This window comes from Xyrauchen texanus, unplaced genomic scaffold (genome assembly GCF_025860055.1).
Source record: "Xyrauchen texanus isolate HMW12.3.18 unplaced genomic scaffold, RBS_HiC_50CHRs HiC_scaffold_373, whole genome shotgun sequence".
Taxonomy (NCBI): Eukaryota; Metazoa; Chordata; class Actinopteri; order Cypriniformes; family Catostomidae; genus Xyrauchen; species Xyrauchen texanus.
In genome coordinates, this window is record NW_026266341.1 from 13,227 (window position 1) to 28,917 (window position 15,691).

Sequence of the window (15,691 nt, forward strand, 5' to 3'; positions counted from 1 at the left end):
CTCCTTCAAGGCAAATTGCACTGACATATGGAAGAGGGAAAAAAACTGTACATCTTGTAGCCACAAAACATGTTATAGTGATACTTATTCAGCACTACACACTATTAGCCATACAAGTTGTAGGTTTTTATTTTTTATTTTATTGGGTATATTTACACAGCAACATGCATAGAGCTTATTCACAGGGAATTACAGAACTCAAGAGTAGGTACACAGTACATGATATGCTATAAGTGTGCTACCAGCAATGGACAATACCACACAGAGCTATGCAACACTGATGCACACACACACATACACCAACAGATAGATAGAGAGATAGACAAGAGGAACAGATAGAAATTGATAGAATTAACCACAAACAATTGACACTTTCTTTATGATGCAGAATAGCAGTTTCTTTCTCCAAAACAAACAAATGTCATGTAAATTTCACAACTGTAAATGCATTGTAAATTAATATATCAGCTACCAAAACAATATGAATAAATTAACAGAAAAATCCTAATCATTCATCATTGCAGATTGCCCTGTGAGGTAAGACCATGACAGCCTATGCTAGAACTATGATTTCTTTCTTCTTTTACCATGATAAAATGTAGGGTTTTTTCCTTATTATTATTTTTTTTAAATAGGGACATTGAAGATCAAGCCAATTATCATTAGCTAACCGAGTTCAGTCTCAGATCTTAAGTTATTAAATATGTCCCTTAAACTACCCAATAATAATGTACCAAATGTCCCTTGGCATACTTGTTGATAGATATATTCAGTAAAAGCTTGAGATGTAAATTCATAAAGCTTTCATACAGTAAAGATACAATGCTGTGAATGCTCCGGGGTTTTTTTTCTCAATGAGGTCACTGCTATTGTAGCACACTGCTTTTCTGCTATTGGTTGGAACAATCCAGAAGGTATATCAGTATGTGGTGTGATGGATTGTAGCTTTATTCCATGCAAACTTGCACATTAACACACTCTAATATCTGTTCTAACAGTCAGTGTGAGTGTTCAATGGTGGACACTAAATGCAATGCAGATGCTTTCCCTCAATGGATTTAGTCAGTGTTTGTGTCAAGAAGATACAATTAGCAGCTCATTTGATTAGTGATGAAAGGTAACATTTCTAATACTACAGTTGAGCGTTCAATTGTGAAAAACACATAGGGTTCCACTTAATAAACAAGAATATGCAAGTTCAAATTTAGAACACCTTTCCCACGACAGCTCCTAGTCATTGCCCTTACATTAAGCATGGAGTGTTTGCATTTTGAGTGAATGTACCCATGCTTACAAATAGAGAAAGATACCAAGTTGTGTTTATGGTTTACTATTGTCTACACACATTCATACATGTTCATGCAGTATGTAAACCCCTGATTCAAAGCATTTAAACAACATAGAATATCCATTCAAAGAAAATCCTTAATGCTGTCAATCAGATATGGTTTCCCCAGCAACAAGCCTCATAAATAGTACAGTACAATTTATGCATAGTCATCACTATCAAGCTCATGGTGATATACAGTAGATCATACCACATTAGCCATCATGTTGTTAGAAATAAAATTATCTACACACTACCACACTAATATGTTTGACTATTACCATTCATAGTTGTACAACAATAATAGAATTATAATCCAACTCCAATGTGATTCTTCAAAAAAGAAAGTTATTTAAAAAAAAAGTTATTTTCTTTTTTGGTAAGTGGGATAATAAAAGGGTTTACATAAGGGCATCTTTAGGCAACATTGAGAAATAATCTACCATTTACTTCTATTTATTGTTGGTGTACAAATTAGGACAAAAAAAAGCATTAATATGTTGAGGAATAAAGCAATCTGAATAGTCAAGCAATTGCTTAATAGATTGACTTGTCAGTTTAGAGCCTTATTAAAAAGAACTCAATAATACTAACAAAACCACACCATTAATAAAATAAAGAGTTAACTTCAGTAAATCTTTTATTATCTATTGGTCATGTAGCCCCAGAATAACTAAGACTCATTGCAGTACTCAACAATAAGTCCTGCTTACCTTTACAACATAATGCCGGGCTGATATGTCAAGATAAATGTGAAGGGTTTTACACACACAGTTTTGTGTGGAACCAGAATAGATGCATAAGGATAATGGTTTATTGTTTATGTTTATAGGTATTAAAATGGTGTACTATACCAAAATGTTTTACGATTATACCCATTTCTTTGGATAACTGTGTGTTGAGCTTTTTTTAAGCAAGCTTTTGGGTAAGCAGTTTGTTATGGCCAAACACCTAATAATAAATACAAATATGACAGTTTTATTTTCCATTTCATTACTCACTTTTATTTTTTTGTTTATCTGTCTATCTATCTTCGTAAAATCTATGGTAAATATATATATATATATATATATATATATATGATTTGTACAGTAACGTATAGTGAATTGTGTCCTATACAGTGTATCACAGAAAATATTTCAGACATCGCAAACCAGGCCACAAGGGTCAGAGATAAACAGATAAACACATAACACGGCTACTAATTACTACATCTATATATGGTTTCTTTTTCCTTATATTTTAGTAATTATCCCCTGATATTCCTTCACACAAACATCCAGATATCTTTTAGGATTTAAAGTCACATGACAAGTGAAGCATAACCAATGGGAACAAGGCCCTCCTTGTCACCTTGACGACAGCGAATCCAATCATGGTCCACACCACCCAGTAGAACAAGCTCCTCACCCTTCCTGAAGCTCAGTTCTGTTCCATTTCCAGTGTGGTCACACAGAGTTCTGATCACCCTGATTAATCCAAAAACAGATTTAGCAGATTGTTGAGAGTAAAAGTTTCAAAGACTTCAAAGATCAATTGTGCTTTGATATTCATAAATACCAAAACATGAAGAGAGTCATTTCTGAACACTTGTGGCACCAAATGAAATTGCAAAAACAGTGACTGCCTGCTGTCTGCTATTGGTGAAACAGTTACTGTAGTCCTACCTCAAACTCATGCTATTCATTGAGCCAACGTTGTAATATCGGGCTGAACGGGATTCTCAAACAAACACAGCAATGTTTTGATAGTGCTACAGAGTCACAGTGTTTACACTTATTCGGGGAAGTCACCAACAAATGGCTTACTTTTAGCTGTCTATGAATATTAAGCTGAGATAATATTTTAACATTGATAAACATTACACACTTCACCTGTTTTATCAAGCTGTTTTTAAACTATATAGGCCAAAAGAGAGAGGGCGGCTGAAATTCTGACACACAAACACTATTAATCTAGTAAGAATATGAAAAATCTAATGAAAACTTTACCTTAAAGGCCTTGGTTGATCTCTGGTTTCCTTACTCATTTCACTTTCATCTTCTTTGCATTTCTGGAGGTCTGTCTCCTCAGACGGAAAACCCTGGCCAACATTTACTATGCGGGTAAGGACAGATATGCCAGGGGAGAGCCACTGAGAAGGGCGCCTATGTTAAAGCAGCAGTATGGAAGAGTGAGAGAGGGCAAACGATTCATCACATAAACTTATCTGATACAAGCTAAACTGGAACAAAAACATATCTCATCTGCTTAATGTTCATACAATAATAACAGTTCTGTCATCTTTTACTCATTCTTATGATTGTTGTAATATATCAGATATGGGGGGGGGGTTAGATCACTAAAAAACCTTTATATTTCCATTATACCAAAATATACCCAATAATCCTACACACAAGGATCCTATAATCAAACCTGCTTGTTGGAGGGTTGTTGGGGCTCTTAGACGCTCCAAAGAGCCTTCCTAGGCCCCAAGGAACAACTGCTCCACTATCCCACAAGGAAAGCTCCTCTCTTGGTTGCTGTCCATTTTCAACTGGACTTTTTGGATTCAGTGAGAAGCCTGTCTTGGGGTCATCTGGTGAGTTAGGACCTTTAACATCCTCTGAGGAGCTAGAGTTGGCCAAACCAAAGTTCTGCCCTAAACGCTCCCCCAGACGCAACACTGCCCCCCAGCCTTGTTGAAGAGCTTGGCCTGCCTGCTGCGAAAGACTTGCTCCACTCCCACCACTAAGAGGTGCTGAGATCTCACTCCCTTTCAGCCATGATAAAGGAAGACTGGCTTTCTCCTTGGTGACACCAGACGACAGCGAAACTGGAACACGATAGGCTCCCTCTTCAAACACATCAAGAGCATGAATGGGTAGGCTTGTGAGGCCTGCATTGGGATTGGTGCTTTGTAAATCCAAACCACCATTGTCTTGCTCTAATACACTCCCAAGATGATGGCCACTCCTTTGGAAAAGCCCCTTAGGTGATAAGTGAATGCTGAAGTCTTCATTAGGCGGGCCATATATCTCGGAGCTGTGACTAGCTGGGGTAAGAGTTGGGGAGGCGGGGTCAAGGTGGTGATGCTGAAACAGCAGGTCGAGGTTGAAGGTTAGAAGAGAGAGAGGCTGCAATAGCAGGAGGAGCTCCTCAAAGAGAGGTTGACAGGAAGTGAGTGACAGACGCATGAAGGAAGTCGGGCGATAATATGTCTCCAACACATCTGTAGGAGAGAGAAAAAGAGAAGATAATGACAGGCAAGAGTAAGAATTCAAATAAGGAAAGGGAAAATGACAGAAGCCATTACTGAAATTAAATGAAAAAATGTTGACGATAGAAATACTGTAGAATTGATTAAAACATTATCTTTGATGGTACTAGAGTGATAAATTAATAATGGGTTATCAACCATTAAATAAGCACAATTAACTGAATATATTTTTAATATTGTCTGTCTGTCTGTCTATCTATATATCTACAGCCTGATCTCACATAAAATATGGCAAGTGTGCGCCTATTTTTCTTAACCCGAAATCGCTATGCGTTGTCCGAATTTGAAAACACTGCCTCCAGAGTCTAAAGTGGTAAGTGTTTCAGAGCATATAAACAAGTGTGACATCCATTTACATCCAGGATAGGTTGCCAGAAGCCAGTTGTAAATATAATTGTTTTCAGCTGAACAGGGTATAAAACAGTGAAGAGAAATGCTTATTTTATTTAATCTACCCCCCAACCAAAACCCAAATATAACCCTAACAATTAGAAGAGACAATGCAATGTTAGGTATAAAAATGCAACCTCCTTAACACACTTGTGATTGTTTATAAAAACATGATGATTAATTCCTTGTTATCTCTATCTATCTATCTATCCATCCTTTTTTTGTTTAAAGCATAAATCTCACAATTTTGTTGGAGTTATGCTTAGATAAAGTAAGAAAAAAGTCTTAATAGCTTTTGCAATTTTGCTTCTCATAAATGCATATTTATTTTGATACCACAACTTGGTATCATGTTTTGATATTTTTACTGGAAAATAAGACTAAAATACAGTGTGTTATTGATTTTTTTTTGCTTAAAAAATCTTTGTTTGCCCACTGTATTTATGTGAATACTTACCACTGCAGGACTGCAGATGAGAAAACCAGAAATCTAGGAGTTTGATACTGTAAAGAAATAGAGAAAGAGATTATATTTTCAGTGATTTAAGTCGTTTTGCCAGCAATATAATTTCACACTACATCAGGTGGACCGAGGAAGGATGTGGCTTACTTGAGGAGGCCGAACAGGAAGGCATTGAAGCGGTGTCTGCTCTGTTTAAGCTGGGAAAGCCCTGCTACTTTAGTCTGGAGGCTGTGCAAAGCCTGTGTGCTCGGGCCTAGGAAATAGACACAAGGAAATCCTAAATTTTTTTATGTTATTACATTCAGAGGGGGGGGGCATCATGTTGTAAGATTAATGTTACATAAATCTTGGGACAGATGAAAATTAGAAGCAGATAGATTGAGAGAAAACTGAAGAAGAAAACTGAAGCATGTTTGAAGATAAGAAGTATGATAAAGATGGGTGAGATCAAAACTGCAGGGACTGAGAGTCCCAGGAAAGAAGACAAGGATAAAAGGGGAAGGCTGAGAAATAGAGAGCCAGAAACAGAGATAGAAGGTGAGGGGGAATAAAAATGTGCAAAGCAGTGCAGGACTAAGAGTTGTACGAGAAATGATGTGAGATGGTTACTAAAGGTTCAGGTGTCTTATACCTGGTTTGGTGGAGGCTTGAACCAATCCCCAGGGTGAATTTGGCCTTCTGCCTGCAATTAGGTCACTCTGGTGGGGCTTAATTCCATCAGAGAGCAGGCTGCACAGGGCTGGGCAAAGGCACCTCAGTACCAAACGACCCAAAGAGGGATTTACACTGCTGTCTCCAGAGAGAGCCTGTGAACATAGGTGAAGAAGGGCAAAGGAAGACAGACAGACAGACAAGCGAGGGGGGTGGGAGTTCAGAGAGACAGGGAAAGAATAAAAAATGTGCAAAGCAATGGAGAAGAGATGTAGGACGAGACAAAATAAAACATATATAAAATGTTTATAAATAAATAAAAGAGGTAGACAGAAGATGAAAGTTAGAGAAACAGGTGAAAACAGAAAGAGAATATTTGCATGAGGTTAGTGTGCAAATAAGTTACTGACAAAGCTCATATTTATGAACTTTGAAGTACCTGATATACTGAGTGAAACTGGTGAAAGAAAAATGTAGAGATAAGCCAAGTGCATGAATGTGGCATGAAGAGAGACCAAGGGAAAACAGGTATGGATTTACTCATTATTTTATTGTTCAAATGTTTTTTTTTTCTGTGGGAATTTTCATATCAAATGTTATGGTGTCAATGTTGATTGAAAGCCAACATGGGCACAAAACTAACCTTCTGCACTACGGTCCTGGATGAACTAAACTGGGCCAAAATAGCTTCTACTGCCACACTGACTGCATTGACAAGAGCTGTGTGATAAAAATGACAACATTAATTTACAAGAGCATAATAAAAACAAATACAAACCTACACTCGTGTGAATTTGATAACCATGAGGAATGCTGTACTATATTACTTCTCTTTTCGGGCAGGCACGCAGAAGACAGCTCGTCAGCTTTCAGTGCGAGCCTCACATCATCTCCCATCCAGGCCAAGTTCGTCTGCTCAGAGCCAGAAAATAAGATGCTGCGAACAGCTATTAGGAAGAAAAAAAGGGTGGGGTTAGAAACTCGATTAACAGAAAATAATGTATTGCTGTTGAACTTGAGATATCCAGTGCAGTACAGGACAGTAGAACATGTAAAGACTATCTGATACAAATATTAATGAATACATTATGAAAGATATTTATTCATTTGAGAAGTACGAGACAATTTTGTGAAACATATTTGGATTTTTCACATGCATGAATACACACGGGTAAGTAAAAACTAACCATGCTAAGCAGAACCAAAAATAAATACCAACCTTTTTAAAATCCATCTAAATTATAAATGGTGAAAGTTTAAAAAAGTAAGAGTTTAAATGAGGGCAATAAGTACCTTTAATTTACATTACTTGTAATAAAAGATTACAAGCAAACAAAAAGCAACACATTTGGATAGTAAAACAAAAAATGAAAGTATCACTTTCAGAAAGAGGTTCTGATGTCATCATGCAACAGACAACCACATATTCCACACTGTCACAGACATTGACAGGGCTTTAATATCAACATGATATGAATGGAGACACAACAACAAACAGCCATGGTGCTTTACAATGAAAAAAATAGCAGGAAAGAGAAGTCAGAAAATGAGGAAAATGAGATAGAAAGAATGCACTGATCTTCTTACTCAAAGTGAGCGGTGGTGGACTCTGCTGAGAGTGAAGTATGGGGACCGATGGCTCCTGCAGTGGGGCTTGAACAGGGTGTGTGTACAGATAGGGGTAATAGAGGGGGGCGGCAAGGGCAGGAAGAGTGTGACTGCGAGGGAAGAGGGGTGAACAGAGACGGGCAACATCTGTACTAGGAATTGGTGGCCCGGACCTGTGAGGAGGGGAAATTGCACCTATGGGGGACAGGCGTGGGGGTGCACCCTTGTGCAGGGGGCAGTTTTTGGGGTGGTAAAGGTAGTAAGCAGGGAAAGATTCAACCTCTTGTATGTTTTGTGTGGTCTTTTCGTTGCTATTGTAGTCAAAAAATGAATCAATAAGTGGTTCAGTGTAATCGTTGTCAGAGTTCAAATCAAACAGATAATTAGCATTTTTGTAACTATTTTTATTAGAATAGTTCCGGTTTTTGAGGTTTCGCATAGATATGTAGCTTTGCATATCAATGTTTTTATATGGTGTTATGTCACCGTCAGTGAATGTGTTAACGTCAGTTGGTGGTTCAGGGTCATTGAAAACCTTCAAGGTATTTCTTGTGTATTTACCATCACAGTAGAGTGAGTCTTCATTTTTGATTGAATTTAATTCACTGTTAAACCCAGGACAAAAGTTTGTTGTCTTGTTATTAGAATCAGGGCCACAGAGGTATAAAGAATCTAGAAAGCTTTCGGCATGATTGCATTGGTGGAACAGAGAATCCATGTTACCTTTGCGATCATTTCCTTGTTTACAGAACAAAAACTTTTTGTTTTCTGAGCCAGCACAGTAAAGGGAGTCAGTATTGTCTTCTCTACTGGGTTCAGAGGTGGGAGTTATGCATGGTGGTTTTGAAATGTATATGGAAGCCGCATATTGGGCTACGGCATGATCCCTGTTAGTGTCAGTGTGGTAAAATTGGGAGCCTTGTGACAGTGGACCAGAGTGCAGGTAATAAGGTGAGGACAAGGAGTGGGGCAAGGCAAGAGACAAGGGAGGTGAGGACACTTTAGCACAAGGCAGTATGCAAAAGCATTTATGGGTACACAAGGAAGGAATTGTAAAGATATAACAATGAAGGAGATTCAGAATCGATAGGATGTACAGAATGGTAAAACAGTGGTGAAGAAACAGAGAAAAAGAGAGAATGGAGAAAATGTTAGTGTCATTTTGAAGAAGAGAGAATGCACTTGTGTAATAAATATGAGGGCAAAACAGATGATACATTACACCTTCAAACATTCAATATTCTGTATGTATAGAGCATTCTGTCTTAATCATACAAACATTTGAACATTGCACAGCACAACAATTTGGTAAGGTAAAATGGATAGAAGTCATGGTCCACAGATGGGCTAAAGTTCATAATTTTAGATCATTAAAACTAAATTGTCATATAGGTTTGGAACGACATGAGGGTGAGTAAATTATGACAGAATTTTCATTTTTGGGTTATATTTCTTTTAAGTACTACATACATTCCCGAACACAGCACAGAATACTAGGTGCCACACCCATGTTTCTTCCCCTTTCCATCTCTTTAACTACCAAACCATTTTTGAACACAGCATATGGTTTGCAATCATTAACAGCACTGTCAGATAGGTAACATTTGGCTGTGAGCAGGAAATCACCCTCTAACTAAGAGCTGCACTAAGATCATATTTCACCTGCCATGGCAAGTTGCACTCCAAAAGCAAGCTACAAGACATTGATGTCTCAAGATAAGTACAATAATCTTTTGATTCATATCAGTAGTGTATGTTGCATCTCAATCAATTGCTGATTCAGTGATGAAAAACTATGATCTTATTGAGCTTCAGCCAATCAAAAAGTCTAGTCTGATTATTTTTGTATCATACATTTCTCTAGATTATTATGATTTACTCACATACAAGTCTTTAATTTACTTTACCTTTACATCTGCTGAGCTCTCGCTCTTAAATCAGGTCAGTTTGACTCTGCTTTTCCTGTTTCCCTGTTGCCGTTTTTTCTGTACTGTGATTGGTGAAAAGACCTGAGTCATGCCCTACCTAAGAAACACTTAAAGGTACAAGGTCTTAATCACTGACTTTGCCTCAGTAAGAAGAAATAGTGGTGAGGGATGTAATAATTCACCAGTCATGTATTACTGTAATACAAACAAAACAAATGCACAGATACATACAACTTAAAGAACTAAAATGCCAAAGTGTTAAATTCATACATTTGGATATCTATAAATAGCTTAAATAGCACTAAATCTGCCTTATGACATTATTTCTTAGCATAGTTGTATGGTGTTTTATTCTTGAAAACAAAAATGTGGGCTCCCTCAAATGTGCATTTGGTACTCAATTTACAGGCACATTAGAGGCCATAAATATCTGCTGTCAAAAGTGGAGTAACCTGATCTAGGGAAATTTGCCTTTTCCCTTAGACAGATAATCAGTATGGAAAAAGGAAAAGAAAGAAAAAATATAAAGACAATACTGGTGGTGATACCATTTTATGTTTCTCATGATACGTTGACTCATCTGACCTCAATTTAGCTAAAGACTAATTAGGAACTGATGTTTGAACAAATGGAAGGTTGCTTCAAGTAAAAGCCAAAGAAGGTGTGCCAGGAAAAGGAAGAGAAGATGAGAGAAAAAAAATTATATTTGCCAGTGAGTGGATGAATAATTAAATAGCTTGATGGCATTATGAGAAACAACACAACATCAATAGGTGGCATTCTGAGATTCTCTCCAGTCTTGATCTGCTTACTCATCTACCCATCTGGCTGCGTGACTCTCATCTTGGCTCACCATTTTCCATGTCATTAAACCATTGTTCTTTTACACTCTGTCATCCTCTCTATAATATTTTAACTTAAATTGAACTGCTCTATCATGTACTGTAGAGTAACTACAAGGAATCATTGCAAAGCTGTTTCTAACGAAGAATCACAAAAAGAGAAAAAAGACCTTTGAAAGCAATTAGTAATATTTGTAACTTTACCTGTTGTCCTTGATTCTAAAGTCCATGCTCCATCTGCCATTCCTCTAACCTCCACTTTCTCTTCATCTTCTGTTTTTTTGGTGTGATCCTCATTAGCTCTTTCACCACAAAAAGTCCTCAGGCTGCCTTCACTGACTGAACAGCCAATTTGTTGGGAAGCATTGCTGGCCAGCTCTGCTGGACAATTATCTTGTATATTCAGACGGCACATTTCCCTAAAGAGGGACAATGAGGCTGGAGTAGGTGGCGGCTGGAGAAAAGAAGCTTGTGCTTGGGAAGTATATTCCCAGCCATCCCCATCAATTTTCTCTTTCCTCCATTTGAGGTTGTACAGGAAATCTGGGTCTGGTGTGATTACATTTGGATCTGGTTCTGGTTGAACAGGAGCACGTGGGGAACTCTGTTTGCTTCTGTTGCGTAATTCTTTAAAGGTTGTGACTTTTGAGCCTGAAGTTGCTTTGTGGAGCATGCCAATATTGGATGATTTTAGAATCTCAATAGGTGGAGACTCTGTATCTGGGGTAAAGGCTATCAGCCAGTCAAATCTATCCGGACGAGAGGCATTGGCAGGTAGAGTACATAGCTTGAGACAAGGAAGTTTGGAAGAATTGGAAACTACTGGTGGGCGAGGGGGCAAAGGTCTTGGAGGAGGAGGAGGAGGAGGTGGTGGGGTGTCAGACATTACTGAAGTATAATCAAAATTCCCAAAGCTTACATTCGGGATGTTTGTTTTGCAAAGATTGCCACTGTAATATGAGCGGGGAAATAAGGTAACATTGGATCCAAAACCACAGCTACAGCTATTATTACAGTTTCCATCATTTCTCTTACATCGCCTTGCTTCAACGAAGGACGTTGTCCTGTTTGCTTCTTTCTGTTCATCTTTAGAATTGTCTTTTTCACTGAGTATATCTAATTCCTTCACACCGGTAGACCTGTCTTTCCCAAATCTAGATTCTTCTCTTAATATGGAATCCAACCTCTCATCTACAACCTCCCTATTATATTTTTGTGTCCTGTCTACTGTAATTTCTCCCATCTGAGAGACACCAGATATTGCCTGTTGATCATTCTCTAGGGCCATGTCCACACAGACGCCCAACTCAGGACTGAGTTTAAGCAATTCAGCTTGGGTAAGGCCTGCCAATGCAAGCAACTTTCGGATTTCCACATCCAATACATGAAAAGATGGAGGGGGTGGGAGTGATGGTGGAGGTGGAATAGCTGGAGGTGGGGACAATGCAGGTGGAGGTGGCAATGGTGGAGGTTTGGACATTGGAGGTGGAAGGGACTTGAGGGTCTTTTCTCTTTCAAGCTCAGCAAGCCTCTTAGCCTCTAGACGGGCCTTATGACGTCTTCTAGGAGGAGGAATAGGTGGTGTGGGGGAGATGAAAGTGGGCGAGTCTGTATTTAGGGTGAAGTAGGGCACAGGCTGTGAAAGAGGAGGAGGAAGGGTAAGAGGTTTCGAGGCTTGGAGTGAGGATGACAATTGAGGCAATGGAGGAACAGAGACACTTGTGGAAAAAGGAGAAATGTCATTGGTGGATGACATTACGATGGTATGTCCACTAATGGTTTTGTACGTGTGTGATTCTGGGTGGGCACTCGCATGCCTTTTTGGAGGTTTTGGGGGCCGTGGAGGGGGAGGAAGATCCAATGGCGATGGAGCAAGAGAATCAGGGAGAGGGGTTTCATCAAGATCAGAAGGGGCTGTCAGATCCACCCCTGCATCAGAAAATTCCTGGGAATCAAATGATTTGTTGTTTTTATACAGCTTCCATGGAATGCTAATATTGCCCAAATCATTCAAAACTCCAGTGATATCATCAAAGTCCAATCCTTCCTCCTGAAGTTTCAAAAGATAGGCCAATTTAACCTCTTTGTTGACCCTCTGAAGCTTCTGTTGGTGATCCAGCCTATCTTTCACAATCAGCTCACCATCCAGTTCCCAATGTGCAATCTGAACAATGCGGTAGAACAGATCCACTTTGCCCAACTCTTCCATGGAGTCTATAAAATTGAGAAGATCCACTTTAATACATTTTCCATCTTCTGATGCCTTGCTCTCTGTGTAGTCAGAGGAGGGGGAGGATGGGGCAGAGGGATAGCCTTCATCAGAAGAGCAAGGGGAAATTGGTGGTATGGCAGAAGCATTGAGATCCAATGGTACAATATTAGTCTGAAAGTCTGGGGGAAGTGAAGATGGATAGCATTCAGGAGCCTCTTGGTCCTGTGATGACAGGGAGAATGTATCTGGGCAGTCACACTCCAGATCTGAGCAGCTGCTAATGGATGTGGAAGAAGAGGAGGTGGAAGATGTAAGAGAGAATTCCAGCATGGATTCTGGGCAATTGCAGCAAGAAGGGACAAGTGTATCATCATCTTCATCGTCTTCATCATCATCAACAATATCGCCATCACCATTGCCGTTACCATTTACATCAACATTTTCATTTAAATTTACATTGTTGTCATCATTCTTGAGGCCAGCTTCATCTTTTTCATCCACATTGCCATTTTCTTCATTTTTCTCCTCGACTGGGATGGCATGAGGTTGCTTAACTTCTGGCTTGCCCTCATCTTCTTTTAAGTCTTGTTTTAGAACAGCCAATTTATCCTTGAGAGGAGGTGGTGGTGCTAGCTTCATTTGTTGCCTGAAGGTTACAGTGTTATTGTTGTAATGGTTGTGATTATAAAGGCTGCTGCTATCCTGAGGTGAATGACCATCACAACACAGACATGGTAGGCTGGGATCATTGCAGTTTGGGTCCATATCTAGGGCTAGGTTTGAAACAGTGCATCCACTTTTTGGTTTTGAGATTGCTGGTTTTGCTTGAGCACTATTCTTTTGTGGCCGCACCAGTTTGGGCTGAACTACTGAGGCTCGAGCACCTTGACTGGGGGCCTTTAACCTGGAACACTCAGGTGGTCCCCGGGTGCCTCGTCGAGGGGATGAAAATGCTGTGTTCTTGTTTTTGTCCTCCCTCTTGGTCCCTTGGCTTGGCTTGGCCTCCGGGTGTCTATAGTCAAATCTGCGGGAACGTGGGGGCACAGATGGACGAGATGAGGGATGCATGGTGGGATAGTTTTTATGTCCTGATAATGTTGTTGTTATTTGTCTAAGGTGTCTTTAAACATATGGGGTCACATCTTGGATCCTGTTAGTACCTGGAATATGAAAAGACATCAATTCAGACCAAAAAGTCAAAAATGTATAATCATTTGATAAATATTCACACACATATATAGAGAGTAGATAATAGCACTTCTCTGTTGCTCCTGGAGTAATACTGCACATCACCGCTTTATTAAGAACACCTGTACACATACTTATTCATCTGATTATCTTATCAGCCAATTGTGTGGCAGCAGTGCAATGCATAAAATCATGCATATATGGGTCAGGAGCTTCAGTTAATGTTCACATCAGAATGGGGGAAAAATGTGTTCTCATTGATTTCAACCGTGGCATGATTGTTGGTGCCAGGTTTGAGTATTTCTGTAACTACTGATCTCCTTGGATTTTCATGCATAACAGTCTCTAAAGTTTACACAGAATTGTGCCAAAAACAAAAAACAGAAATGCCTCGTTGATGAGAGAGGTCAACGGAGAATGGCCAGACTGGTTTGAGTTGACAGAAAGGCTACAGTAACTCAGATAACCACTCTGCACAGTTGTAGTGAGCAGAACAGCATTTCAGAATGCACAGGTCCAACCTTGAGGTGGATGGGTTACAGCAGAAGACCATGTCAAGCACTTTATTAGGACCATAGTGTTCCTAATAAAGTGCTCAGTGAGTGTAAAGCACCAATTTTTATCTAATATACCAGTAATGTATTGTTTGTAGGAAAGACAGTACTAATACATTTTACCAACAGATTTACAATTATACAGTCAGTATATTATTTCAGAGTCATTAATTGTGTTCTACCACAACTGTATAAGAAAAAATGTGTTTCTATTATCACAATTTTACATAATCTATAGATTAATAATCTAAATATCTGCTCAAGCCTATTGCAGAGTATACATCATATTATTTTACAAATACTGTATAAAAGGAGGTAATGAAGAATAAGTGTTTTGGCAAATTTAGGCTTAACATATCCAGAAATCTCTCTGTACACAAAATATGTGCGTTTTCTCTGCGGGATGCATGTGGAACAGAAAATAAGAGCAATGGCTAACGCTGTGTTTTCCGCTGTACAGTGCGTGCACACCGTGTGCAATGCACTGCTCGCATCCGATGTCCTTGGATACAGAGGATGTAAATCTAGGCCTAGCGCGCTTAGTAAATAAACTCAGGTTTAAAGTAATTACCAGCTTGAACATTATATATTGTAATTCATATACCGTAAACGATTAGTTTTTGAATTCGTAATGTCTAATATGAAATATGTATGGAGCTTATAGAAAGGATGTCTAATAAGATGTGATGTCGTGTTAAACCGCACTGCCGTGCCACCTCATCAGCTTTGATGGTACTGTATCAAAAATAACTGTCCACAACAAATATTTTAGATCAATAACGTGCAAGTTTATGATATAGCTTCGATGTATGTAGCCAAAAACAGATCCATCAGAAAATCCCAAAATATGACAAACCGCAAAAGACCAAGGAAACAATTCAATGAGAAAAGAAAGAAGGAATGAAAATTACCTCATTTTCGGAAGGATGGTAAGACTCGTATTTGATGTGTGTATCTCTATTCCAGCGCTAAGACATGGCTCGAAATTATTTTACGCCGTTATTCTCTTTCCTCCTGTCTAGCACTCAGGACCGTCATTTAGCCCTCCTCCCCTCTCTGCCTCTCATCCCATCCATGTGACCACACCCCATCAGCAGCGTCTCTACATCTTCTCTGCCACTTTGTCGATCGTAGAGGAGTGTGGGGTTAGCCACTTTTTTTTTATTGAAGTTGCCTTCCAGGCAAAGAGAAAGCCAATGGACAGATCTAAATAATATGCCATATTATATACAGAATGTCTGCCATTAACAAATTATAAGGATATTTCAC

General features: G+C 39.0%; 1 protein-coding gene across 2 annotated transcripts; it reads right to left on the reverse strand.

Annotated features, from left to right (window-relative positions):
- Nucleotides 1–113: 113 nt before the first annotated feature.
- On the reverse strand, nucleotides 114–15,481 carry LOC127642093 (uncharacterized). Of its 2 annotated transcripts, XM_052124831.1 has the most exons (11): nucleotides 15,334–15,481; nucleotides 10,673–13,840; nucleotides 6,918–7,037; nucleotides 6,734–6,810; nucleotides 6,530–6,547; nucleotides 6,071–6,245; nucleotides 5,587–5,692; nucleotides 5,434–5,480; nucleotides 3,743–4,538; nucleotides 3,319–3,474; nucleotides 114–2,796 (listed from the first exon to the last, which is right to left on the reverse strand). In XM_052124831.1, exons 2-11 carry the CDS (start codon nucleotides 13,746–13,748, stop codon nucleotides 2,631–2,633), a joined length of 4,737 nt encoding a protein of 1,578 aa, XP_051980791.1. In that variant the 5' UTR covers nucleotides 13,749–13,840; nucleotides 15,334–15,481; the 3' UTR covers nucleotides 114–2,630. The 2 variants fall into 2 exon arrangements, with proteins under 2 accessions (XP_051980791.1, XP_051980792.1); XM_052124832.1 differs by lacking the exon at nucleotides 6,530–6,547.
- Between the last annotated feature and the right edge of the window lie 210 nt (nucleotides 15,482–15,691).